Source organism: Anomalospiza imberbis, chromosome 1 (genome assembly GCF_031753505.1).
Source record: "Anomalospiza imberbis isolate Cuckoo-Finch-1a 21T00152 chromosome 1, ASM3175350v1, whole genome shotgun sequence".
NCBI classification, from domain to species: domain Eukaryota; kingdom Metazoa; phylum Chordata; class Aves; order Passeriformes; family Viduidae; genus Anomalospiza; species Anomalospiza imberbis.
This window is the reverse complement of record NC_089681.1, coordinates 117,209,548-117,232,582: the sequence shown is the minus strand read 5'-3', so window position 1 is coordinate 117,232,582 and position 23,035 is coordinate 117,209,548. Positions and strand designations below refer to the sequence as shown.

Genomic DNA, 23,035 nt, shown 5'->3' with positions numbered 1-23,035 from the left:
GGACCCTCTACAGAAGGTTGTGGTGCCCTTCAGCTGAGTGTCCAAAGCACCACTAATTCAGGAATGCTTCATCATGAGTGTAACCACAGGCCTGCAGGTGAAAGCAATGAAGGTGCTCCTGAAATGAAGCATATGCATAGGTGCCTTGCCAAATCAGGGCCTGAAAAACTGCAGATAGCCTGTCTTTTAAGTAACATGAAGCCTCATTTTCCCATGGCTCATTTTTCTCTCTCCTGAATATCTCTGGGTACTAAATGTTTTGGGATCCTGTGACTTACAAAATACAAAACCAGGAGCAGAGCTGCTAAACCCACTTGGGGAGCAGGAGTAGAGGACAACATCCAAGGGTTTACCAAAAGGCTTGCCAGAAGAACCAACATTATGAAGCTGGGTAAAGGTAAAGGAATAGGTCACAGTAGAACAGCAAGAAGAAATAGCAGAATGTTTTTGATTTTTAGGGTGTTTTAAGCAAAGGGATGGCTACAAGTGCTGACCACAGCACTACAGCAAGCAGGACTCAGCGAGAGTCCTCTGGCACCATAGTTGCTGGGCAGGTCATATCCATGTTGGAAAACTGCCCTGTTTTTGTAAGCTGATAATTAATTTCAGGCTGATTTTAAAAGATGCTGGTTCAGGCTAAAGGTGGAGAGGATTTTTCTTTTTACAGTGGTTCAAATTTTGAAGCCCAGCTACACTGTTGCCATGGCAGCCACAGAAAATGCCTGGGCACTGCCTGTTGCCCAGTCATTCTGGGATGCCAGGGTTGTTATCTTCCAAACACAGGATAACTGAACCTAATCAAATTAGACAAGTGCATTTTCCCAGTACCCTTTGCAGAACCAGGGAACTGTAATTAAGGCTGCATTTGAATTTCCATCAAAAAGTCCTACTTTTGAAACTTCACTAATTTGTATTTAAGACATCCTTACCAAATGGCAATTTGGCACACAGAGATGAAAACTTAGAGAAAAAAACAGCTTTTCCACCAAAATCATTAATAAGGTCTCACTGATTTCAACTACATAAAATGAGACTCAGCATTAGCTGCTTAGGAGGGGTAGATTTATAATCCTGGCAGGGCTGAAATACCAATTTTACCTAACATACTTTTAACTTATTTTCTGGGCTGAATGATAACCCTATTTTTGCAGAGAAAGCAGATGGTTTATGGCCTGGCTAAGGAGGCTTTCATACCCCAATCTCAGCTTTGGCTGGAACCTGAAGTATGTCTGCACATCCACCAGTTCTGGTACCAGCACTTCCCAGCACCAAGGTTTCTAAAATGTCATATATGCATGTTGTCCTAATGTCTTAATGACAATGCCAATGAGACAGAAGACAAATCCTTCAAATATTTAAGGAAGTGCAAATGAAAAAAAAAATTAATGTGAAGATTTCATTAAAGATGGACTTGCATCCAGACATTGTGGAGCTCTAGCTTGTATCACTGAGCGTGTGTCGACATCACATCACCCATAGAGCTGCAAGGGTGAGGCAAGGTAGGCAAACCCACACAGGAGAACTGAATGGCCTCTCTGTCCAACAGTTTTGGTCTCAGGTAGGCCTGCAGATTATGACAAGTTTCATGCTTCAACAGCTACAGGCAGTCACAGCACAAAATTCACACCCAGAAACAGTGACTGCTTTCTGGAATCAAGAGTCACAAAACCTTAGACTGCTGTATAGGCTGGAGATGTAAAAAGGCTTATGTGAGTCTTTCACTGTCTTCCTCATGTGGTAACATTACCAGCACTAAGTACTAGGGGAAATCTCCCATCACTTGTGTGCAAAGATGTTCTAAGCTGCTTACATTTGTGTGATCATGGTCGTTTATACAATCCTAGATAAGATGCTAATCCATTTGTCCAACTCTCAAGTACAGCAATTAATATCCTGTCTTCAAATGCATCCCTTCTCTGCATCCAGTTTAGAATTTGATCCAAGGTATTATACAAATATTTGCTAGTTAGATTGCTCAGACATTCTATAGCTGACAAAAATAAAAATAATTCCAGATTAAACTATACATTTTCAGTAGCATCCTTCCTTGCTTTTTCTACCACCCTCTTGAAAAGAGTGATGAAACCCAAAATTTCTTTAGCATATTGACTCAAGCAAGCAGGCTGTCATTTTATTAACTTTTCTTACTTATTTCATCACTGTTTCAGGCATCTTAGAGATTCCTGGAAAGAACAGACACTGAAATAACTCCCATTTATATCAGCATGTGCCATAATTATGTGGAAGGGTCTGCTTTACTGAAGGTCTCTTTAAAGCTTGTCCATCTGGTTTCAATCACTTCATCAAAAGAAACAGCAAATGTCTCCTTCAGAATAGCTGCTTCTTACTCAATTCAATATTCAGTTATAAGTCAATAAATCGACAGAAGTCACATTGCCAGTTTGCCACACAGAAGAGCAGCTCTGACACCTGGTCTGACCTCAGAACATCACTAAGTAGAGGACTGCCAAGCCCTCTTTGCTCTAAGTACAGCCATCAAGCTCTTTAAACAGCCTGAAATGAACTGCAGGGAGAATTTTGATTACAACATATAAAATAAGAGGTAGTCAGTGTAGAAGACATTTTTCTTAATAAGACTTTTACCGTAGCTTCCAGCCAGCGTGTGCTTGTTGCTTGTGGGTCCAGAGCGGCCGAGCTGAAGATGCATTGCTGCTTGTTTTATGTGTACTTGGGCTTTTGAAGGAGTGCTTAAAATCAAGTCTAGCCAGACTAAACGTTCATCGGATCCCTCATCCCAATGGGTATGTGCTACGTGGCCACAACAACTGAAGACAAGCAGACACAGCCCGTACACCCTGTACCAAATGCGCACAGGGGAGAGCCTACAGAACGCACTGCAGACTAAAGGTGGAACACAATTACTGAGCAGCTTGGAATTATTGCAAACTAAACCTGTTAGCAAGCTGAGCACACAAGGGGCTGCAGGAACACATACTCAACACCTTATGCTATTTTCCGAGGTGCTGAGCCAGTAACAAACCTGACCTCTTACCTCAGGTGGCTGGAGCATGGTGCTAACAATGCCAAAGTTGAGGGTTTGATCCCTGTGGGTCACCCACTTAAAGAGTTGGCTGGATGATCCTTCTGGGTCCCTTCCAACTCAGAATATTCTGTGATTCCATGGTTCTTATTTCTCATTCTAGGCCTTTTTTTGGTGGCTCCTAATGGTTTCACCTCTAGTCCCATAATGAAATGGCCTGTTGAGTTTTGGACATCTCTGTAATACTTTTCCTTTACCACTTGTTGGTCCCATGTTTCAACACCTTTCACATGTCTTTGAAGAGGACAAGCGCTGCTGGACTGAACTTTGGGCCTCCTAATCCCAAGAACTGAGCAGGCCCCTGTTAGAAAAGTTTTCACAGGCACTGGACTAATGATAAATGGAGGGCACCCATGACACACACTGTCAGTAATTCAAGTATTCTTGATTTACCTGAAAACCATAAGAAAGAGACACAGAACTGCATCTTATTTAAACACAAACTTCTCCTGGAATATCTTAGAATCACTACCTCTTTCACAGCATCTTCCCTCAGCTGAGGGCCAGGCATTTTCTTCCTCTTGAGTCTGTTCAATACCTTTAATTCCAAGTTCTGGCATTGAAGGAAAATGTGCAGTTGGGTAAAGCCACATGACAGCATTCTCCAAGCTTAGAACATCTGTATTTTTTTTTCTCCTTTTAATAAAATTAGGACATTTCAGAGACAGCTTGTTTCTGCCTCATCTTTGAAACCATTCTCTTTCATGCAATTTCATCTGCCTAACACTCCTCTTAGATCAACTCCATGGTGTAAAACAATACCAAGCAGGTAAGCTCTATAAATAAAGCAGCAGAGATTTCATTCTCCTTGGTTTTATATGGAAATTGTGCCCTCTCTCATCTCAAAACCCCTAATCATTACAATCTAAGAAATTCTATTATATCACGGTATTATGTCCGTTTTCAAGCAGTAAGAAATGCAGTGTTAATTCTTTCTTAAGCTTTTTAAAAGCTTAATGAAATCCAAACTGATGTTATCAATTACGTTAACACCTCCCCAAAATTTCAAATTCTTTGCTTTCCATTTTCCACACCTTGATGTCTTAAAATAAATTTTGCATGTCATTGTAGTTATTCAACAACATTTTAGGAAATCAAACGTAAGCTGATTTCCAACAGCTGACACAAAATGCTGACATAATTCAAACACTCTCATAAAGGACAAACAGCATGAAAATCACTTTTTATTAATTTTCAAATATAAAACAGTAATTTCCACATTTGCTTATCCAATGCAAATTATCTCCCCTGTGGTCAGTTTCAGCATTAACTCTTAGAGATATTTTAAACTGTCATAATGGATTGTGTTTAATCACAGAAACACATCAAAATTAACTTGTGAGACAAGAAGAAGAATGAAAAAAATTTAATGTCAAGATTCAACACTGCTCCACCCTCCCTGCAGAGTACCCCAGAGAACACAGCAACTCACTAGGCCTTACATTTTTTTGTGAGCTGTATCCCTTCTAGGATTTTATCCTTTTGCCCTTCAGATTATTTCAGATTATTTCTTTCATATTATCTCCTTGTACTAGTGTGCAGAGACATTCCTACATTCCTCTGCCTAACAGTAACCCATGGCTTTGGGCCAGACCCAAACTGAAGTGCCAGACCCAATAAGCAAGCCTTTTGCAACAAACCTGACTGCAGGCCACAATCCCCTGCCAGCCCAGTCCTTTCTCTCCTCAGGTCATCAAGTGTCTTCCACTAGGTAACTAACACTTACTGACAATGGAATAATAGAAAATAAAGCAAGCAAAACCCAAATCAGAGATAGAATATTCCCTTCTGTGCAATTAACAAAGAACCTGTGCATTTAAGAACAGATGTAAATATAAAGTAATCTGTTTAGTGTGTCCTGCATAGTAACTGTTGTAGGTCATGACAAAGAAGCATAGACAAAGAGCTACTTCATTTCCAAAGTCTGAACTCCAAGTCAGATTGTCAGATGCAGCAACAAATGAAAACACAGACAGAATGCCAGGCTGGCCAAATATCTGCTTTAAATGTCACCTCTGCATCACAGTGCAGGTGGGACTCTAGGTCTCTATACCGTTACATGAAGAACCTTTGCTGTACAATTAGCCAGCCACAGCACAAACACTGGTGATTGCTGTGTGATGTCAGCCAAAATGAACATTATGCTCCAGTCTAATAGTTTTTATTGTTGTTGCTCTGGTGAGTGATTTTTTAAAATTTTGTTTTAATTTGGGGTTTTTTTTTTGGTGGTCTTTTTGTTGGTGTCACTGTTGATATTTCAGTGATGGTAGTGGTAATGTTTTATTTAAAATGCTTCTAATTATAAAGATTTAGAATCTATTAATACTGGAAATCTCACTAATAAGTATGGCCACGTTTAAAGCCTACAGACATTGTGGTGCTTGTGAAGAGCTAAGCTTCAAACAAAAATCCAGGGTTTGCTCTTCCTACAAACACACAAATTTCAGTTAGTAAAAACAAATTCAGTAGATAGAAGCTTAGCCCTTGAGTAAGTCTGCATTTTTAATACTACTCCTACATTCAGAAGCAGCTGAAAAATCAATCTGTAAAATTAGGAAGCTACTAGTAATGCAATAGGCTTCAATGCATAATGAGGCCAATCGGGAATTATTCACAACAAGATGCTTTTGTTTAGACCTTAGAGGACAAAGTTTTTAACAAGCAGATTGGTGGAGTGTTTGGTTAAAAACCAAGCTATTATAATTGCAGACACTTCTATGCAAACTTCTAGGCAAACACTTCTATGTTTCACACAGCATAAAACCCTCACCTTATTCTGTTCATCCAGAATATTCAAGATTTTAATTCACAAATAATGGGTGTTACTCAGAGTAAAAGAAAAAGGATATACTTTTATCATCAGTGTTTGTGTACAATCTTCTAGAAGGTCTGGTATACATTCATATGTGTCTCATTTTACAATTATCTAATTTCAGCATTTAAAGATTCCTCTAACAGCAGTTCTAAAATCCCACTTTGTTCCAATGCCTATGCAAAAAACAGTTGTATCAGTTCTGCTTCCAGAAAACAACTCAGCTTTGTTTAACATGCTGTCTTGCACCACCATCATCTTCCTCTTCTACTACAGGTTAGAACGAGTCAGCCAGGGAAATTCCTGTAAGCAAAACAACAAAGCAACATAGAATAAACACCACATCAGAATGGGCAAACAGTAAGAGGGAATCCACAGGACATAAAGACTGTTCAAAAATGTTTCACCTCCTTTGGTCTAGAATGAAAAGGAATAACCTTAAATTCTGGAAACAATCATTAAGGACCCCATACATTAATAACAGCTGGTGGGGGGAAAACCCAAACAAGCAGATAGCAAGGAAAGCAGATGGCATGGTGTAAAAGGACCTATTTTCTCTATCTCCCAAACCTAAGAACAATCTTTTTGCCTTGCAACCATCTCTGCCCCCTCTGTGGTTTAAGTGATAGTCCCTAAGGTTTTCAGAAGCTCACCACCAGGAAGCTTGCAAAAAAAAAAAAAAAAAAGAAAACACATATACATACCTGTTTCTTTCTCTCAGATTGTGGATCAATCATTACATTTATAAGAGAAGGTGTTTGCTTGTCAGTCATACTTGCTTTCAGAGCATTTTGCAATTCTTCTGGTGTTCTAACAAAATATCCTTTACCTCCAAAGGCAGACATAATTTTCTCATAGTGTGCATTTGGCAGGAGAGAAACAGGAGGTACACTGTAACAGAATGGAAAACATGACTAATGGCATGGGAAAATTGCCAGGCTGACTAATTTAATTACTTTAGCACCAATTTTAAAGTGCAAGATTATTATTGTGCTGGCCTGATGAATTGTTCTGGGCTGAAAGAACTACGGTTCCTCTATCACCCTTATAAGATGTGTTTATAGGGTACTGTACTCATTTTTATCTTGTGGAGTCATTCCTCAGCTGAGCTTTAGCCTACTTCTCTTTGTACAGAGATATTAGCTCAGAAGCAGAAGTCCTGTGTAAACTCAGACCTCAGGTCTCAGGTAATTTTGGAGGGTATCAGGGTTTTGAAAGTTAGCCCACTACGAATTCTGTGGGCTGAACTGCTGCAGGAACCTGAGAAACTAGTAGAGAATCATCACTCTGCTGCACTGTTGTGCAAGCAGTAGGCTGGGATTAGGTTGGCTGTTTACTTTTAGTAATTGGTTCTTATATGAACTTAGCCCAGGTCTAAATTGATTTTATAAATGTAATTTTAATCTGGATCATAAAGCATTAAAAATTAAGAGAATTACTATTTTGGTCACTTCTTCCATAGTTACAAAGGACATACTTTGAAGATGCTTACCATGTAGCAGGGTCACCAAACTTCAACATTTGCTCCCAGGAATTTGCATCCAAACCAGTGTAAATCCCATTGTTGTTTACTACGATAATCAGGACTGGCAAGTTATATCTAAAAAATAGGCATTTGAAAGAATTCTGAAATACTTGCCCCATTCTGTAAGATGTTAAGAGCATAATTTTCCTTACAAGTAAAAGGAAAAAAAATCCAGTTCCACCTGAAATATGATTCAACCATCACTAGTAAAGCACTAAGAAAGCACTACATAACAACAACATAAAAAATGACCACGTATGTCTTTTGGCTTGTTTTTATGTGTTTTATGGATACCCCACCTACCAGCAGTTAAATTTTTCTAGTTGAAGTGACCCTGAAGAGCATCTTTTTGAGTCAAAAAAACCAATTACCTGCAGATAGTCTCCACCTCCATTCCAGAAAATCCGAAAGCACTATCCCCTTCTATGCAGACAACTCGCCTTCCAGGTGTGTGGTCCCTGGCTACCATTGCAGCTGCTATGGCAAAACCCAGCCCTACTCCCATGGTTCCAAAAGTACCTGCATCAAGCCTACAGGGAGAATACAGAATTACTATCCCTTTATTTCTACTCTTTAATTAATTTTCTTTATTTTTTATCTTTATTTATTATCTTTATTTCTATCTCTTTAATTAATTCATTATGCCTTACTTTTACTTTTAATACTTTGCCATATAGTATTCAAATACTGTTTTATAAACAATTGGTATAAAGAGATACCAGAAGTAGAGATTATTATATTCAGCCAAACATTTGATAAAACTGCAAATGTTTTAAGTGATATAAACATACTGGAACTCAAATTAAAATGAAGAACTCTTGTACACTAGTGCTACAATAGAGAACTATTCTCATATGCTTTTAGCTTGCATAGTAACAGTATTTCAAAAACATTCAATTACTGTAGAGACAGACAATATGAACTATTTCTATATTTAATTCCTTGAAAATATAACTATTAGTCTGAAAGCCATTGATTAAATACTGCTGTTCAAATTTTAGTCTTCTGTTCAACCATTTGAAATCAAATTGAAAGCTATAATTTAGTTAGATCATTTCCATCAGAAGCACATAATGGACACAGAAGTACACAAAGCACTAGATTATTCTAGGGTTAACTGCTTGAATTTCCTTTCAGATATGTGCAGTGCAGTCTGAAGAGACAACCAGTAACATTACTGTGTACTTATTTTAAATAAGGGGGGAAAATACACACTCTTCCCCCAACTCTACTGGAAGCACATGGGTGTTGTTGGTTGTTTTGTTCACAAAGCAGTATTTTGAGTACCCACACCTTAGGCATGTAGGTTTACATGAAAGCATGGCCATTATATAATCCAATTTTTAAATTTTCCCCATTTTGAATGTTACAAAGAAAAACTCTTCACATGAATTCTTTTCAACATGAGACGCCCAATTACTGTTTTTATTTTTCATCAATATTTACCACAGAATCTGAACACAGAAACAAACATCTAGGTCAGGGAATTGAACACAATGCTCATCACTCACTTTCCATACGAGAGAGAGCAACTATCACCATTCTGCTGCAGAGCACACAAAGAACTGTTAAAATCTATGACAGGACATCAGTACGTGAGTGGAAAACTTTCCTCAATTCCACTCCCTATGTATTATACTTATGTTTTCCAGACCACTATTTTTCTTAGCTAAATGAAAACATTTATGTAGAAATGTAGTGTGTTGAGTCAGAACAAAAGATATCACACCTTTGACGGGGATAGAAATTTGGAAGCATAGTTCGTCCGATGTCCATGGTGTTTGCTCCCTCACTTACTAAAATGCAGTCCTTGGGTATCAGCTCTCTGATGTGATGAAAGACTGTATAATAATTCATAGGCAGAGATTTCTGCAATGCTAATCCCTTAAAGATAAAAGATATTATTAACTCTTACAAATAGAATTTAGGGTGCAAAACAGAGACACATAAATAATAATGATGGAAATAAAAATACACTCTGCTAGGTAAGGCTGGAGTATTTGGTTTTTCAGGCATTGCTTCAAGGTCACTCCTTCTGTATCTGCTCTGGTGACACAACGTATTTATCAAAGGCTCAACAAGCTTAGCAGCCCTTCAATGGCCTATCATTAGCAGAAGCTATTGAAATTCAGTTTAACCCAAGAGGCTCATGAAATTTTTCTGCACCAGGTGTGACTATCAACAACTCTAAGTGAGCTGTCATCTGTGTGCTGGGAGATAATTCAAAAGAGCAATCTGCGAAAATGACTTTATTTTAGATCCCAGTCTTGGGAACCTGCATCTGAAGTTGCAGAATATGAGTTACACAAAGTTAGGTATATACCAAGCATCTGTGGTCTCTTGGTCTTAACAGCTACTTGCTTTTAACATAGATTAAACCTAGATCCGCATTGCTACACTGCACATTTACAGAAAGTGATTTCAATTAGAAGAAAACTAAGAATGCATCTTCACCTAAGCCAGTTTCCACTTGGAGTATCTGTCCATTGCTTAAAAGCCACTGCCCATAATACAGCAGCTCTGGCTGTGGTCTTCTACTAATGGCTTTAAGAATCCAATCCCAAAGTGTAATGACTTCTACACAGTTTGAATTTATACAAAATCATAGAATACTTAACCTATAAAGTTAACAGTTCCTAAGCTTAAGAAGAGTAAGCCTGTACCAGAATGGTACAAATTTTCAAAGTCTGAGTGACTTAAATGAGAAATAATTGAGAAATAACTGGATGTAGACCAGTTATAAAACTGACAATTTATCAGTGCCTATTATAGAAAGAAACCTTTTAATTTCTTTAATGTCACACTACCTTCGATCTTTCCTCGTTGTTCTTTATTTTCCCTCTTAGCTTCTGCCACCATTCTGAATTAGAAGGGTATTTCCATGACCTTTTCTTGAATTCTTCTAAGAGCTGGAACAATATTGAAATGTTGTAGAGGGTTCTTTCAACATGTTTAAAAGACAACAAAAGCATCAATAGTAACATTATCAAGAACCATCGCAGCACAATCACAGTAACACTAATCAGAATCTTTAATGTATAATTTGACAATAGACTGGATATACAACATTAATATACTGCCTGAAAAATGATTTTCCTTGAACAGCTGGGTTTTTTTTCCCTCTTATTTTTAACAGGCAAATTACTTCACATGAATCAGAGGAAATTGAGGTCAAAACCAGAGGACACAGGACATTACGTTACCTGCTCAGTCACGGCGTTTATGTCACCTAATAAAGTTGCAGCTGGCCTTACATTATTCCCCAGCTCTTCTGCACAAACATCAATCTGTATTTCAAAAATAAAAGCAACCATTAACTCAAGGATATTAACCAGAACTTTTTGTTTCGGTCCAAGTGAGGAACACGCCCTAACATACATAGATGTCTTCATACCCTGTTTTGGCTGTACAGGTAACTTCCTTTGTCTTTCCTTGACATGACACCAGGAAATCCTTTATACAAAGTAAAACCCTACGGTACATACCTATTTTAATGAAAGTCATATATATCCTTAAAGTTGACTGCTTGCTTCTTTCAAGCTCCTGCAGACACTGTAGAACTTTATTACAGCATTGTACGTGAGCTAAAAAACTAGGCTCAGGTATACCCTTAAAGTCTATACAGAGCAGCAATTTTCTCATTGAGAAAACTGTGTGTTTGCTACTTGACAGCAAGAACTTAGTTAGCATGAAGAAACTGAAAAGTAGGTTGCAACTACTGAAGCAAATCTATCAGGGATGCACGAGCCCTCTAAGGTTACATAAATTGCTATTTTTGACCAGGTCACACTGACTATGAACTGAGTTAGTGTTTTAATACTAATCTCTGACTGTGAAAAAATTAAGTGAGATAAAAAAAAAATTTTCTTTAAATTTTTTAGGAAGATGAAACATACAATATATATTATTTGTAAAAATAATATTTGCAAAAATAATGTGTATTTTTTTTTAATTGAGCTTAAAAACTAATGGTATTGCGAAGTTTGGAACTTTAGACTAGAGGAGATTTTAAGGACACAATTTAAAGACTTGTCTTTCTAAGAGCTGGCAGATTGTCAAATGCATTCATTAGTTAAACAGCCTTTCTTCCTCTTATTTAATTTCTGAGTGACTGAACTCTTACATTATGACAGGATCTGAAAGCAGTTCTTTTTCAGAAAAAAATCAGCCAAGAGAGCAATATGAAAGATTCCACAATTTCAAAGACAGTTTTATTTCAATCATAGAAATTCCAATGCTCCAAAGATCACAACAGTATTGAGTCTAACCCTGTATCAGTCAACTGCATAGATGTGTCTGCCCTCCTCATTACAGCAGCACCAAGCTCTTGATACTAGCAATATTGTAAGCATTCTTGAAAAAATAAGGAAGTAAAAACAATAATTAAAGATATCATAAGTATTTCTGGAGAATTACCATAGCTATATGCACCATACTGCACTGTCCATATGGCAGTATTTGCCACATGAATTATATTACCAAAATAATTTACAGTAATTGCTCTGGGCAATGCTGGAAACAGAAGACTTCCATTAAGTGATAATGATTTTCCTGCTTACCTGAATAACCTCTACATCCTGTTGATATCTTGGTGGAAGACCAAAATGCAAAATCCAATTCAACCTTGCACCAAGCAAGATGATTACATCAGCATGCTGTAATGCCCTAATAAAGGGAAATGGCAGAACCAGATAAGAAGGAATCACTATTACATTTAACAATCTTTGCAAAATTAGAAGCAATCCTAATCACCACAGCAAGCCCCAGAATACACAGATAATTCTTTCTTCCTCTAAGCTGCTTGCTTAGCCTCAAAATCCTGTATCCTTTTATACAGCCAATCACCAAGCCATTCTTGAGTTAAGGAACTTAAGAAGAAAATTAATTACTATTTTCCTATTATACCATATATAGGAGAGGAATCATTACATTAGGAGACCATCAAGACGCTAGAATAATGCTGAGGTTAAAGCAAAAGACTCACTATTGTGACACTGGCAAGAGTGGGTGCCAAAATTAAGATTAGTATGGGCCTCTCAGCTTAGTCTCCCATTAATTTACCTTCCAGATAGGCAGACAATATTTGGTATATTCTTTTATTCTCCATTCTTCCTAGCAGCATGCTTAACAGTGATAAAGCTAAGATGTCCATCAATGGACAGCATTTTACTTTCAGGGTATATAAAAGCTCCATCTGCAAACCAACTCTGTGCATATTCATACATAGTAGGGTTCTTAGAGTCCATTCACATTTATTTTGCCAAAAGCCCAAAAAAAAACCCTATTAAAAATTACTTTAAACACAGTCTTTCAGTGTAGTTTGAAATCTTCGTAAAGATTTCAAAGTTTGTATCTTACTTTTCTTTATAAATAAAAGCGAAATTTAGTGACAGGGTATTGCAAACATCACACAGAGACAACAGCTGGCAAAACTTCTACTGCAACTTAGGCAGTTCAAGCTTCTGTTTATGGTGTTAAAGTAAAAAAAGGAGTTTGTCTAGTGCACAAAGTTAAATGTTGAACATAAAACTGTTTGCCAGCTCTGTTTTATGTTATGAAATACACACTAGCAACATTAATACATCTACTTGCCATAGGTTTCATAGCTACAGAATATAATATATCTCAAAGTATCTTCCTATAAAATCAGCATTTTAAAGTGATCCGCTTAAATCTGTTGTCCCTTTTCCAGCAAGATCTTCAGTGCTCTACAGTGAAGTGCAAAACATTGTTGTAAAAATTTTTGAGGTAGGAATTTTCTCTTCCCTGGCATCTGTAGCCCACCAAAATTCCGAGTTGTTTCTCAGCTGTTAGGATTAGAAGCCTTGCTTTATATTTACGTTGATCTTGCTGCAGCTACACAATTTGGATGGTTATCAGGAACTACTCCTTTTGCCATTGGTGTAGGCAAAAAAGGCAGTCCACAAAGGTCCACCAACTTTCTGATGTTGTTTTCAGCATGTGAATAAGCAGCACCTGAATGAAATGAAAGAGACTGCTTAATACTACAGAAACCAACTGTATTTGCTTGAACTTCAATTAAGCTGATTACATTATGGCAGAAGGAGTACTGTTTCCCATTATGAAAGCTGCCTGTTACTTTTCATTCTGAAGAACTCAAAACTAAACATGCCAAACCAGAGATATCTGCGGTTAAAATTTCACATATTTTCAACAAAAAGTTTTGTTTGCTTGGTTTCTTGTAATACTTCAGCTGAACTATTTTATCAATTTTTATGAAGCAGGGCAGGGAAAAATAGGAAATCTTGTTTATTTAAAATGACAAGTTTTTAGTGAGTGAAATTTGGTATTATGGGACAGAGACTTCTGCAGCAGCAATATAAGATGATCTTTATGTTGTGTAATGTCATTTCTTGCTTACCCCCTGCCCCCTAACAACCTGCCCAAAGACTCTACTATAAGCCTTTAGTGAAAAGAGAGAAGCACAAACAAGTCCTTGCAAAACTATGTGTTTGTGCACACATTTCCTGTGATGCTGCAGCAGTACATTGCCCAAGCAACCTGAAATAACTGACTGGTCCTCGTGCAATGGCTTGAATCTGTGAGTCTTATATCCTGAAGAATATACTTTTGTAAATATTTCAAAAAATCTGCTAAAAACAATATACAGCACAAAGTCCAGGTACATTTGTTGAGTAGATTCTCAATTGTGGACATTGACAAAACACTTTTTTTTTCAGTTTTCCACCTTTCAGTTTCAGAAAACACCCTTTTCTTCATGTCTATCCAGCCAGAGAGAAAAAAAAAACATAATCTCTTCTGGTCTATCTTTTGTTTTCAATTTCATTACCTAATCAATCATAAGATCCATCTAATTTCAATCATTGCACTCCCTAATTAAACATAGATAGAGATTGTTCCCCACATCTGCAGGAAAATATCCTGGGTTAAATGAGCTGGTTATTTTAATTCTGTTCCTAACTGACCTGTATTTTCAACAGAAACACCACTGCACTAACTAACACTCCACAAGGAGACACAAAAGAAGTGAACCAGCACAGAAAATAATTACCCCCCCATCTCCAGGAATTGATTACATTGGCAGAGTACAATGAAAAGTCTGTAAAACAGCAACAGCAGCAGCACCTGCTGTCTTGCTGTACATCTCCACAAAGGTAGGCTGGCACTTTCAGCAAGAACCAACAGAAAAATGACCTTTGGTTACTCTGATTCTTGCTATATATGCCACAGCAGAGAATATAATTTCTTTAATAGAATTTAAGTTACTTGGAATTTTGGAAGTGATCCCTTGGTATTGGCTCTAGGATTAAAGACAACAGTTATCTGACTTTTTCTATATAAGCTTGTATTTTATCAATTGATTTTTCTTTAAACTAGATGAAAAATAAACTATTACAGAACAGAAAAAAATTCTAAAACCAGAGCAGATTTTAACATTAAATTCCAAAGAATTTTGAGTTTTTACTACTGGTTGGTTGGTTGGACTAAAAAGAAGATGGGTAACACTTCTGGGGAAAAGCATCTACTCTTGTCCTGAATGTGCACAGTTCAAAGCTCCATCAAAGTATTCTACCTTTGCCAATGATGAGCAGAGGCTGCTTGGAAAGAACAATGACAGAGGCTGCTTTGGATACAGCAGAGTGTTCAGCCATGCTGATGGGAGGTGGTAGGCAGCATTCCATGTACCTGAAGTCAAGCAAAACAAAAGAGGCTCTCTGAAAAATTCAAAACGAGAAATACTGAAAGACAAAAACTATTGTTGAGCATAAAATTGCAGTTGCTACACACCATGTTACAGCATTTATTAGAATAGGAAATATTTTTTTCAAAACAGGCTTTGAAGCTTCCCCTCCTTGTTTCTTTAATATTGTAGGTAGTGTTTCAGAGATTTACAGAGTGACATCATTATATTACCATATTAACTCATTCTTTTTTGCACATTTCATTACAAACTGTAATCTGTATCATGTTATGATGGGATGTCACATTTAGAGGCTGGATTTTTTTGTTTCAGGAAAATAAAATATGAAATTGATCTATAAATTAATTTTCTTTTGTTCAGTGACTTTAAAAATAACGAACGTAATCTTTACGCACTTGACAGAGCTCTTATTCACTTGAAGATTCACAAAATCCCCAGGTATGTCAATATAGCAGGAACCTGGACGACCATACATACTGGTTCTTACAGCCTAGAAAACATACAATCACAATTTTAATCACTGTTTGACAGGATTTTAAAATATTTATATGCAAAAAAGCAAGAAAACTCTGCTGTAGGCAGACAAGGTACACAGTTTTATTTTGCTGATTCATCATAGTGGAAGCTTCCATGGATTGATTTATACCAACAACAAAGATTTGACAGCTATTTATACTTTCTCTTATATCCCAGCTGGAGCCTTTTAGCAGGTATACAGTATTAGACTCTAAATTCTTTGTTTAATTTGCAATGAGACAACTGCATTATCAGCTGTTATGTTTGGAGATATAAAATTAAACATTCATGCTGAATTCTACTTAAAGTAGCACAGAGTAAAACCAGGCTAACCAATGCCTCCATTTTCTATTACTTTTGATCCCAGTTCTTCTATTGCAGGTAGATGCTGTGCTGAATTTGCACTTCTGCAAATAGTATGACTGTATGCAGAATTTAGGCTGACACGGCTGAAGGGCTGCTGCTACAGCAGTACCAAAAGACTTCTCTAATCCTCTCTGAAGCACTGAGATAAGGATATGTTTTTTCTCACTCTCAAAAAAGACCAACAGAGCAACAACCAAACTCAAACCCCAAACACAACCATCTCTACTGCCCTCCTCCAAATCTCCTTCACATGACAGTGATAAAACAGCTGAAGCATTACATTTCTAGTTATTACAACTCTCCCTAAAAGCATTTATTTAATAAAAATTTTCCAACTCTATCTGAAGCTAACAAAAATCTCTGCAGGGATCAGTAAGCATCAGACTGGACTAGGATCTATTTCTAGCCTATTCCATAACTTTGTTCACAAGGCAGAACCTCCTCAATTGTTAATTTACTCAATCAACCATCACCTCCTATCTGCCGGAGCAAATTACTTAGAATAACAACTATACAAAAATAAATCCTCAAAACTTAAACAGGAGACTGTTACCTGATGTTCCATTGTTCATTTTGTATTTTTTTATACCTTTTCAATAACAGCAGGAATAACTTCCAGGCTGCTTGGGCGGACAGACAGCTTGCTGTACAGCCTGCCAGCTTCAACCTGAATAAAGGCAAATAACCATTGTATTGATTAATCAAAGTAATTTGCTCATTTCCACATGAATAAAATGAAAGAAATACCAGATGAAAAGCAACAAGGTGGAAGCTTTCCCAGAGAAAAATGCAGTAGCAGCTAGTGAAAACTGTCAAAACCATACTCATTCCTCCAAGTGTTTAAGTTTTTTGGTTTTTTTTTTTTCATAAACTGGTTTATTTTCTTGGACATTTGCTTTTGTCCATCTCAGAACAAAAAAAGGAAATTTATACAAGCTGAAAACCTAAAACAGAGTATGAATTCCAACATGAGTAGGGACAAAGACATTCCAGGCAACCTGCTGTATTTACACAATGTCAGTTTTAAACCAGTAGATGGAGCAAATCAACAGCATTAGAAGATCTGCTAGGAAATATTAGTGTTTGGGATTGTTTTTTCTACAATAATGAAGAAACAAGAATTATTAAACAGAAATCTTCCTACAGAAAGTTATATGTCTGTGTACCTGTGGGAATTCTTGGAAAGCTCCCATGGTTTCCTGATTTCTGTCAGAAGAACCACCAATAACAATCAAAGGCCTAGAAAAGTATATTAAAAACAAACAAAAAACCCCTGTAAGAGTATATATATATATACACACATAACATCCACAGACCTCTAAAAGAATAGATACAGAATACAGAAACGGATTCTAAATATGAGAGTGTCAGCCAGTAGCCTTCCCAGCAGCTTTTGGGTCACCAGTTTTGGGACAATTTGGCCATATTAAGTGACTTGGATCACAGAAGTTCTAAAACCAAATCCTATTACAAGCAATTTTCATTCAAGTTTGATAATGTGGGTGACACAGTGGTTTGAGGGAATGACAACACCTAATAAGAAGTTAAAAAGTATTGATTGGTCCAAAAACTATTAAGATGTGTGTTTATAAAGGATATTGTAACATGCACAAGCACGAGAACTAAGAAACAAGCTAGGATACAATTTTCCAAAAGGTTATGTTTTCTTTGTATACAATTTGGAACACAGTAAATTTAGCTGGCTGAGAGCACAACTCCCTCCATTCTGTTTTTAGTAAAAAAAATTGAAAACTGAAAGAAACAGACAAAAAATTAACATGCCTGCAAGCAGTCCTGGATTTAAATCACTTCACAGCTATGCGAGGAAGGCAGTATTATTTTACAATGAAGGTTATACACTCCACAGGAGCACATTTTTACACAAAATATAATAAATAATTTTACTACAGTGAATGAAAATCTGTCTTTTATTCAAATTGTAGGTCAAACTCCTTAAAATGCCAAGTGCTGGGTCAACAGATGAAAGTTGTTTTATTAATCTCATTATTCATCCACACTATATTGAAATATTGGGTCTACAGCTTTCTAGGCTTTTTCTCTTAAACAATTTCTCTTCAGATATGGCCTTTCCTTTGACTGCATTTATCTATATAATGTATCAAGCTAAAACATGTTCCATGCATAATCCTAAATTTAATCACCCATAAGACTTGGATATGTGTATCTAGATCCGAGCTTCATAACCAGGCCATTTCTGTGCCATAAATCAAAAATCTCAGTTCAAATCCCCTGGAGCAGTGAGATGAGAACTTCAGGCTGCATCTCACCTCCATGAAAAATCGTTATGGAAAAACTCACTTGGTGGCTGCTCTACATATTTCATTCTGCTTATTCTCTCCCCTCAGCAAAATGATTATTACTTATCCAAGACCGTTTGACAGCGACAAAACCTATGTTCCACTCACTTGACTTTTCCAAATTTATTTAAATATTTTAATGAACAAAGTAACTACTACTTCCCAATAATGACATACAATTGCAAAGCTGGTCTACTATTTAGAAAGCCAGCTCCAATAGCTGTATCTTGAGAAGGTTTAGTTTTGCCCTTGAAGTTTTAAATAATTCTGACTAGAAAGAAATTTTTCCCTCAAGGAAATCATTATACTACTGTCACAATATTGTATACATTTTGATGAGCAGTGCTTATAAAGCAAGGCAAAAACAACAGTGAAGCAGAAAGAACAGTTGACTATAATGAAACTAATAATGGTAAGTCTTATGGACTTGCAGGAGAAGAACTTAAGTAAACTGAAAAAAAAATTAACTGCAATTTCAGCATGCTTATGTTTACTCCAAATCTTACCAACTATCACACACTTTGGAGTCTATTGTCATAGCCAGACTGAGGTACAAAATCTTGCTCAGAATGAGACAGGAAAAGAGACAGCAGTATGGCAGATAATTTTCAGCGTGAAGTACCAAGAGGTTTTACCCTTGAAAATGCAGTTTACCCTCAGAAATATCTCCTGCAAATCCACAGTAAATTACATGCACACTTCTTTCTTATAATCAAACTCCTAACTATTGAAAAGCAAGGTTTTCCTATAATCTTTTTTAGTCTAAGGTCAAATAGTGACAGCAAAACTTTAGTCAATAACTCATATTTTAAAAAAAGAATTTGAACACTAGAGGACTTTTTTCAAAATGTCAGATTTGATTTGTAGTGTTCCCATTACTGAGCTTCCCTTGTCCATCAGACACTGCTAATTCAGTGTTCCAGATCACAGTGCTCGGGATCACATTCTGTTCTGTGAACATATCTGCTTGGTATTGCTACAGCTTCTTCCCAAAATACCTCAGTATAGCTTTCTGAACAGCTTTCAGTGGCAGACAAAGCTGTCACATCTCAGTGAAGGCTTACAGGAGTAAATACTATCCCTCTGTACATCATTTAATTCAATACTTAATTACTGCTCTAAATGTCTGCGTGGGGAGCAAACAGGGATTTTAACAATGCAGTTGTCAATGTATTCACGTATGAAATACAGTAATTCAAAGGCAGTATGAATTTAAATTTAGGAAACACCTTTAAGATGATCTCCACGATCATGACAGCATTACAGGCTAATATTGACTTCATCTTCAAACACATCCCTACAACCAGCTATACTGATAGATTTTCTAATATACACAAAATGAGGTAGGACAAAACCAAGAATTTTATCCATGAGAATATAAAAAATGTAACTAAGTTAATTTTAAGGTTGATAAAGGAAGAATTCCTTTCTCATTATCCACATGAAAGGGGAAAAAAACGTAAAATACGGAATACTGTGGAGCTCAACATCTGAAACAAGTAACAACACCCAGTTACTGGAATTTTAAAGGGAAAATGCAGTTAAATTACCAGCAGTTAATGGTTGCATTTGCCATCCCACCAAGGGTGTGTAAGAAACCTGGACCGGACACTACAAGGCATACTCCTGGTCTACACAGAAAATGCAAAAAGAAAAAAGAGGAAGAGAGAAAAAGAAAGTGAGCACAGGGAACACCAAATAAATAATCAACAAAAATTAGTAAGGTGCTGAAATACAAAACAAAGTTTTACGCATGTCACCAAAACTCATGACTGGCTAGGAATTCGTATGAATGACTACAGGTAGTCATGGAAATCAGAAACTATGAAGCTGATCAATCCAATTAGAAAAGCAAGTGAACAATTATGTGCCACCCACACAGAAGTGGGCAATACATACAGGCTTATCCTAACACAGCTCCTGACTTCTATCACATTTCCTCTGCCATCTAACATTTATATACAATTTGGTTATGTTTGCAGTTTTCTCAACTGCACTTTATCAGCAGTTACCAACGAAGAAAGCTCACACTGGAAGAAGTGCATCTGATTCAACACAAATTTTACTGAAATTTAATTCAGGCAGAGATACTTGCTATTCCAGGTGATGAGATAAAAAATGGTAATTCTTAACTAGTGAGCATTTCTTAACAGCTTTACACACTCTTTACATACCTGCCAGTCAAATATCCAACAGCAGATGCAGCATAGCAGGCCTGTTGAAAATACTGGAGTTAATGATACTACTACTATTATTATTTATACATTTAATGATATTTTGTACATAACTTTCAACAAAAATACTGAAAATAAGCAAGTACAGATTCTTCCCTGACCATAGGAGCTTACATTTAAGTAAAACTCCATTTCACCCTTCACATTATTAGAAGTGTCCATGAAGATTAATATGAAAAATCTCAAGACTCTTCTCCACTTCTCTCCACATTTCAGGCTCCTGTTGTTACAAGACATTACGTTAGGATTATTTGGGATTTGAAAAAGAAAAAAAATCAATCAGATAAAAAAACCCAACTAAAACCAGGGAAGAAAAATAAACAGAACAAACATGAAACTTCTGCTTTCCACTGCCTTCTGGATAAATATGAACATGGAAGAAGGACTTGCAAGAGAAATACAACAAGCAGAAATGCAGCCATTCTGAATTGCATTTCAGAAATCAAGCAAAAGGTTGAAATCTCACATTGGAGAGAATAATTAGATGGTTTGGGATTGTCTTTTACAAGCTGAGCTGCTGAAATACATCTCACTCCACTTTGGTACCACACATTTAAAGAAAAATTATGTTTTGAATAAAAATCACAAAAGTAACATCTACAGCATGTGCTGGCACAGCTCATCAGCACTGTTATTGCCAAGCACGTTTTTAAGGTATTCCTGTAGTGATATTAAACATTTGGATATAAATTTCACCTGGCAAAATGACAGCATGTGATCAAGAAGTTTACAGGTGACAACAGAACTCAACAATTCACATGTGACATTGCCCAGTCTCTCATATTTTCATACTCCCGTATTGAAATCAGCGAGTTCTAACACTCAATGGAAAATTCCTCACTTTGCAATATTTTGTAATTTTTAAAGTAAGCTTCTGGCCTTAGAACCTGCCTCTTTCATTTTTAAATAGAGTGAAGATTTGCTTTTAGCTATAATTGAGTACTCTCGTGATAAGATGCCCACTTTGGTTCCAGCTGCCATTATTAAAGGGTTCTTTGAGCCTTATTCCCTTCACAGCTGCACAAACTCCAGCATATTGTATGCTCACAACTAACTTAGGATACAAATATCAAGAGATTGCTTTGCATATGTAGTGGTAATTATTAGTAAAGACTAAGAACTAACATAAACAATGTGTTTTGTTAACAAATAACCATATAGTAAAGGAGGTTTTGAAGTTTAGAACTGAGCTGGGTTATCAGTCTTCTAAACAACTGCAGCAATGTCTAATTAGCCAAGGACAGATACAAAAAACACATGACCCTGTGAAGTTGCAACACAGCTTTCACTGTTCAAAGGGCATGTGGTTGCAGGTGGGTTGCTTCTGGCAAACTTACACCACATTACAGGCCACAGGAGACCAACTTATGGGTATTGGTAGTGCTAATTTAGCTTCATGCTTTCATTAGGTGTTTCTATTCTGCAGTTTTATGAGCTTTTCACAGAATTTTTAAGGTTAGAAAAGACCTCCAAGATCACTGAGTCCAGCCTGTGACCAATGACCATCTTGTCATGTGGCCCTAAGTGCCACATCCAGCCGTTTTTGAACACCCCCAGGGATGGTGACTCCACCATCGTCCTGGGCAGAATAAGAACATAAGGATGCCAACCAACAAGTACAGTGCTTGATTATTATCTCACCATGAGATTTTATTGTGTTTGAACTTGTTTATGGGCAATATTTCTTATGAACACTACTAATTTAAATTTTATCACTTTTACAGGGAAATTATTTTGCTACATCTGGCCTAGAAATGAGGTAGAAACTCAACCCTTGGAGAAAAACCCTTAATTTTCCATGGATCATATACAGCTGGCTTCACCAATAAAGGAGGCAGCTGTATACACATCCTCCAGAGCCAGACCACACAACCGAGACATTTAAAACTATGTTTTATTGAGTATATATTGAGTATATCTTGAATATACTATACATAACCTGTCACTCTTTGCCAAGAAATGACTCTATTATCCACTGAGGATAAAGAACAAACCAAAACTCACTACAAGATGCAGCTTCATTCCTCCTTTTTGAGTCCCCAGAGAAGAGAAATCCTGACATTTTGACATTAAAACCAGTCTTTGTGCAATGTTCATTCCACTAAGCAAAAGCAGCTTATTATTGATCAGCTGAGTGGTTTTTGTCTCCTTCATCTAGTAAACACTAACAAACAGAACAGCAATCTCATTTGGCAATGCAAAGCAATCTTCACTGTTAATTACAGACACATGAGGAAATTAATTTTAATCATGTTAGTAACCACAGCTAAAACCAGAATATTTGCTAAAAGGCCTACAGGAACATAAAGATTGTGCCGAATTGCCAGTTCTTCAAAGACTCAAATACACCTTTTAAACATGTTCATGTACACTTGGCTCTCTCATATGTTACAGATTTTCCATGGAGACATGCATTCCTCTAATTCTCACATTCCAATATAACACTGTAAGGAGTAGACGGCAAAAACAAACAGCTTACAACCACCTGATTTAAAAGAACTACTGCGACAATATTTTGT

The 23,035-nt window shown here is 36.8% G+C and overlaps 1 protein-coding gene across 1 annotated transcript in view; it reads right to left on the bottom strand.

Annotated features, from left to right (window-relative positions):
• Positions 1 to 4,216: 4,216 nt before the first annotated feature.
• The window catches only part of HACL1 (2-hydroxyacyl-CoA lyase 1), a 21,107-nt gene continuing 2,288 nt past the window's right edge, over positions 4,217 to 23,035 (bottom strand). Inside the window, exons 3-17 of the mRNA XM_068207814.1 lie at positions 20,457 to 20,497; positions 19,833 to 19,913; positions 17,131 to 17,203; positions 16,554 to 16,631; positions 15,478 to 15,572; positions 14,954 to 15,066; positions 13,239 to 13,374; positions 11,958 to 12,063; positions 10,602 to 10,685; positions 10,206 to 10,307; positions 9,128 to 9,282; positions 7,770 to 7,928; positions 7,366 to 7,473; positions 6,578 to 6,764; positions 4,217 to 6,176 (exon numbers count right to left, since the gene is read on the bottom strand). Coding sequence (XP_068063915.1) covers positions 6,144 to 6,176; positions 6,578 to 6,764; positions 7,366 to 7,473; positions 7,770 to 7,928; positions 9,128 to 9,282; positions 10,206 to 10,307; positions 10,602 to 10,685; positions 11,958 to 12,063; positions 13,239 to 13,374; positions 14,954 to 15,066; positions 15,478 to 15,572; positions 16,554 to 16,631; positions 17,131 to 17,203; positions 19,833 to 19,913; positions 20,457 to 20,497 — 1,551 coding nt within the window. The 3' untranslated portion in view covers positions 4,217 to 6,143. The remainder of the gene's footprint in view (positions 6,177 to 6,577; positions 6,765 to 7,365; positions 7,474 to 7,769; positions 7,929 to 9,127; positions 9,283 to 10,205; positions 10,308 to 10,601; positions 10,686 to 11,957; positions 12,064 to 13,238; positions 13,375 to 14,953; positions 15,067 to 15,477; positions 15,573 to 16,553; positions 16,632 to 17,130; positions 17,204 to 19,832; positions 19,914 to 20,456; positions 20,498 to 23,035) is intronic.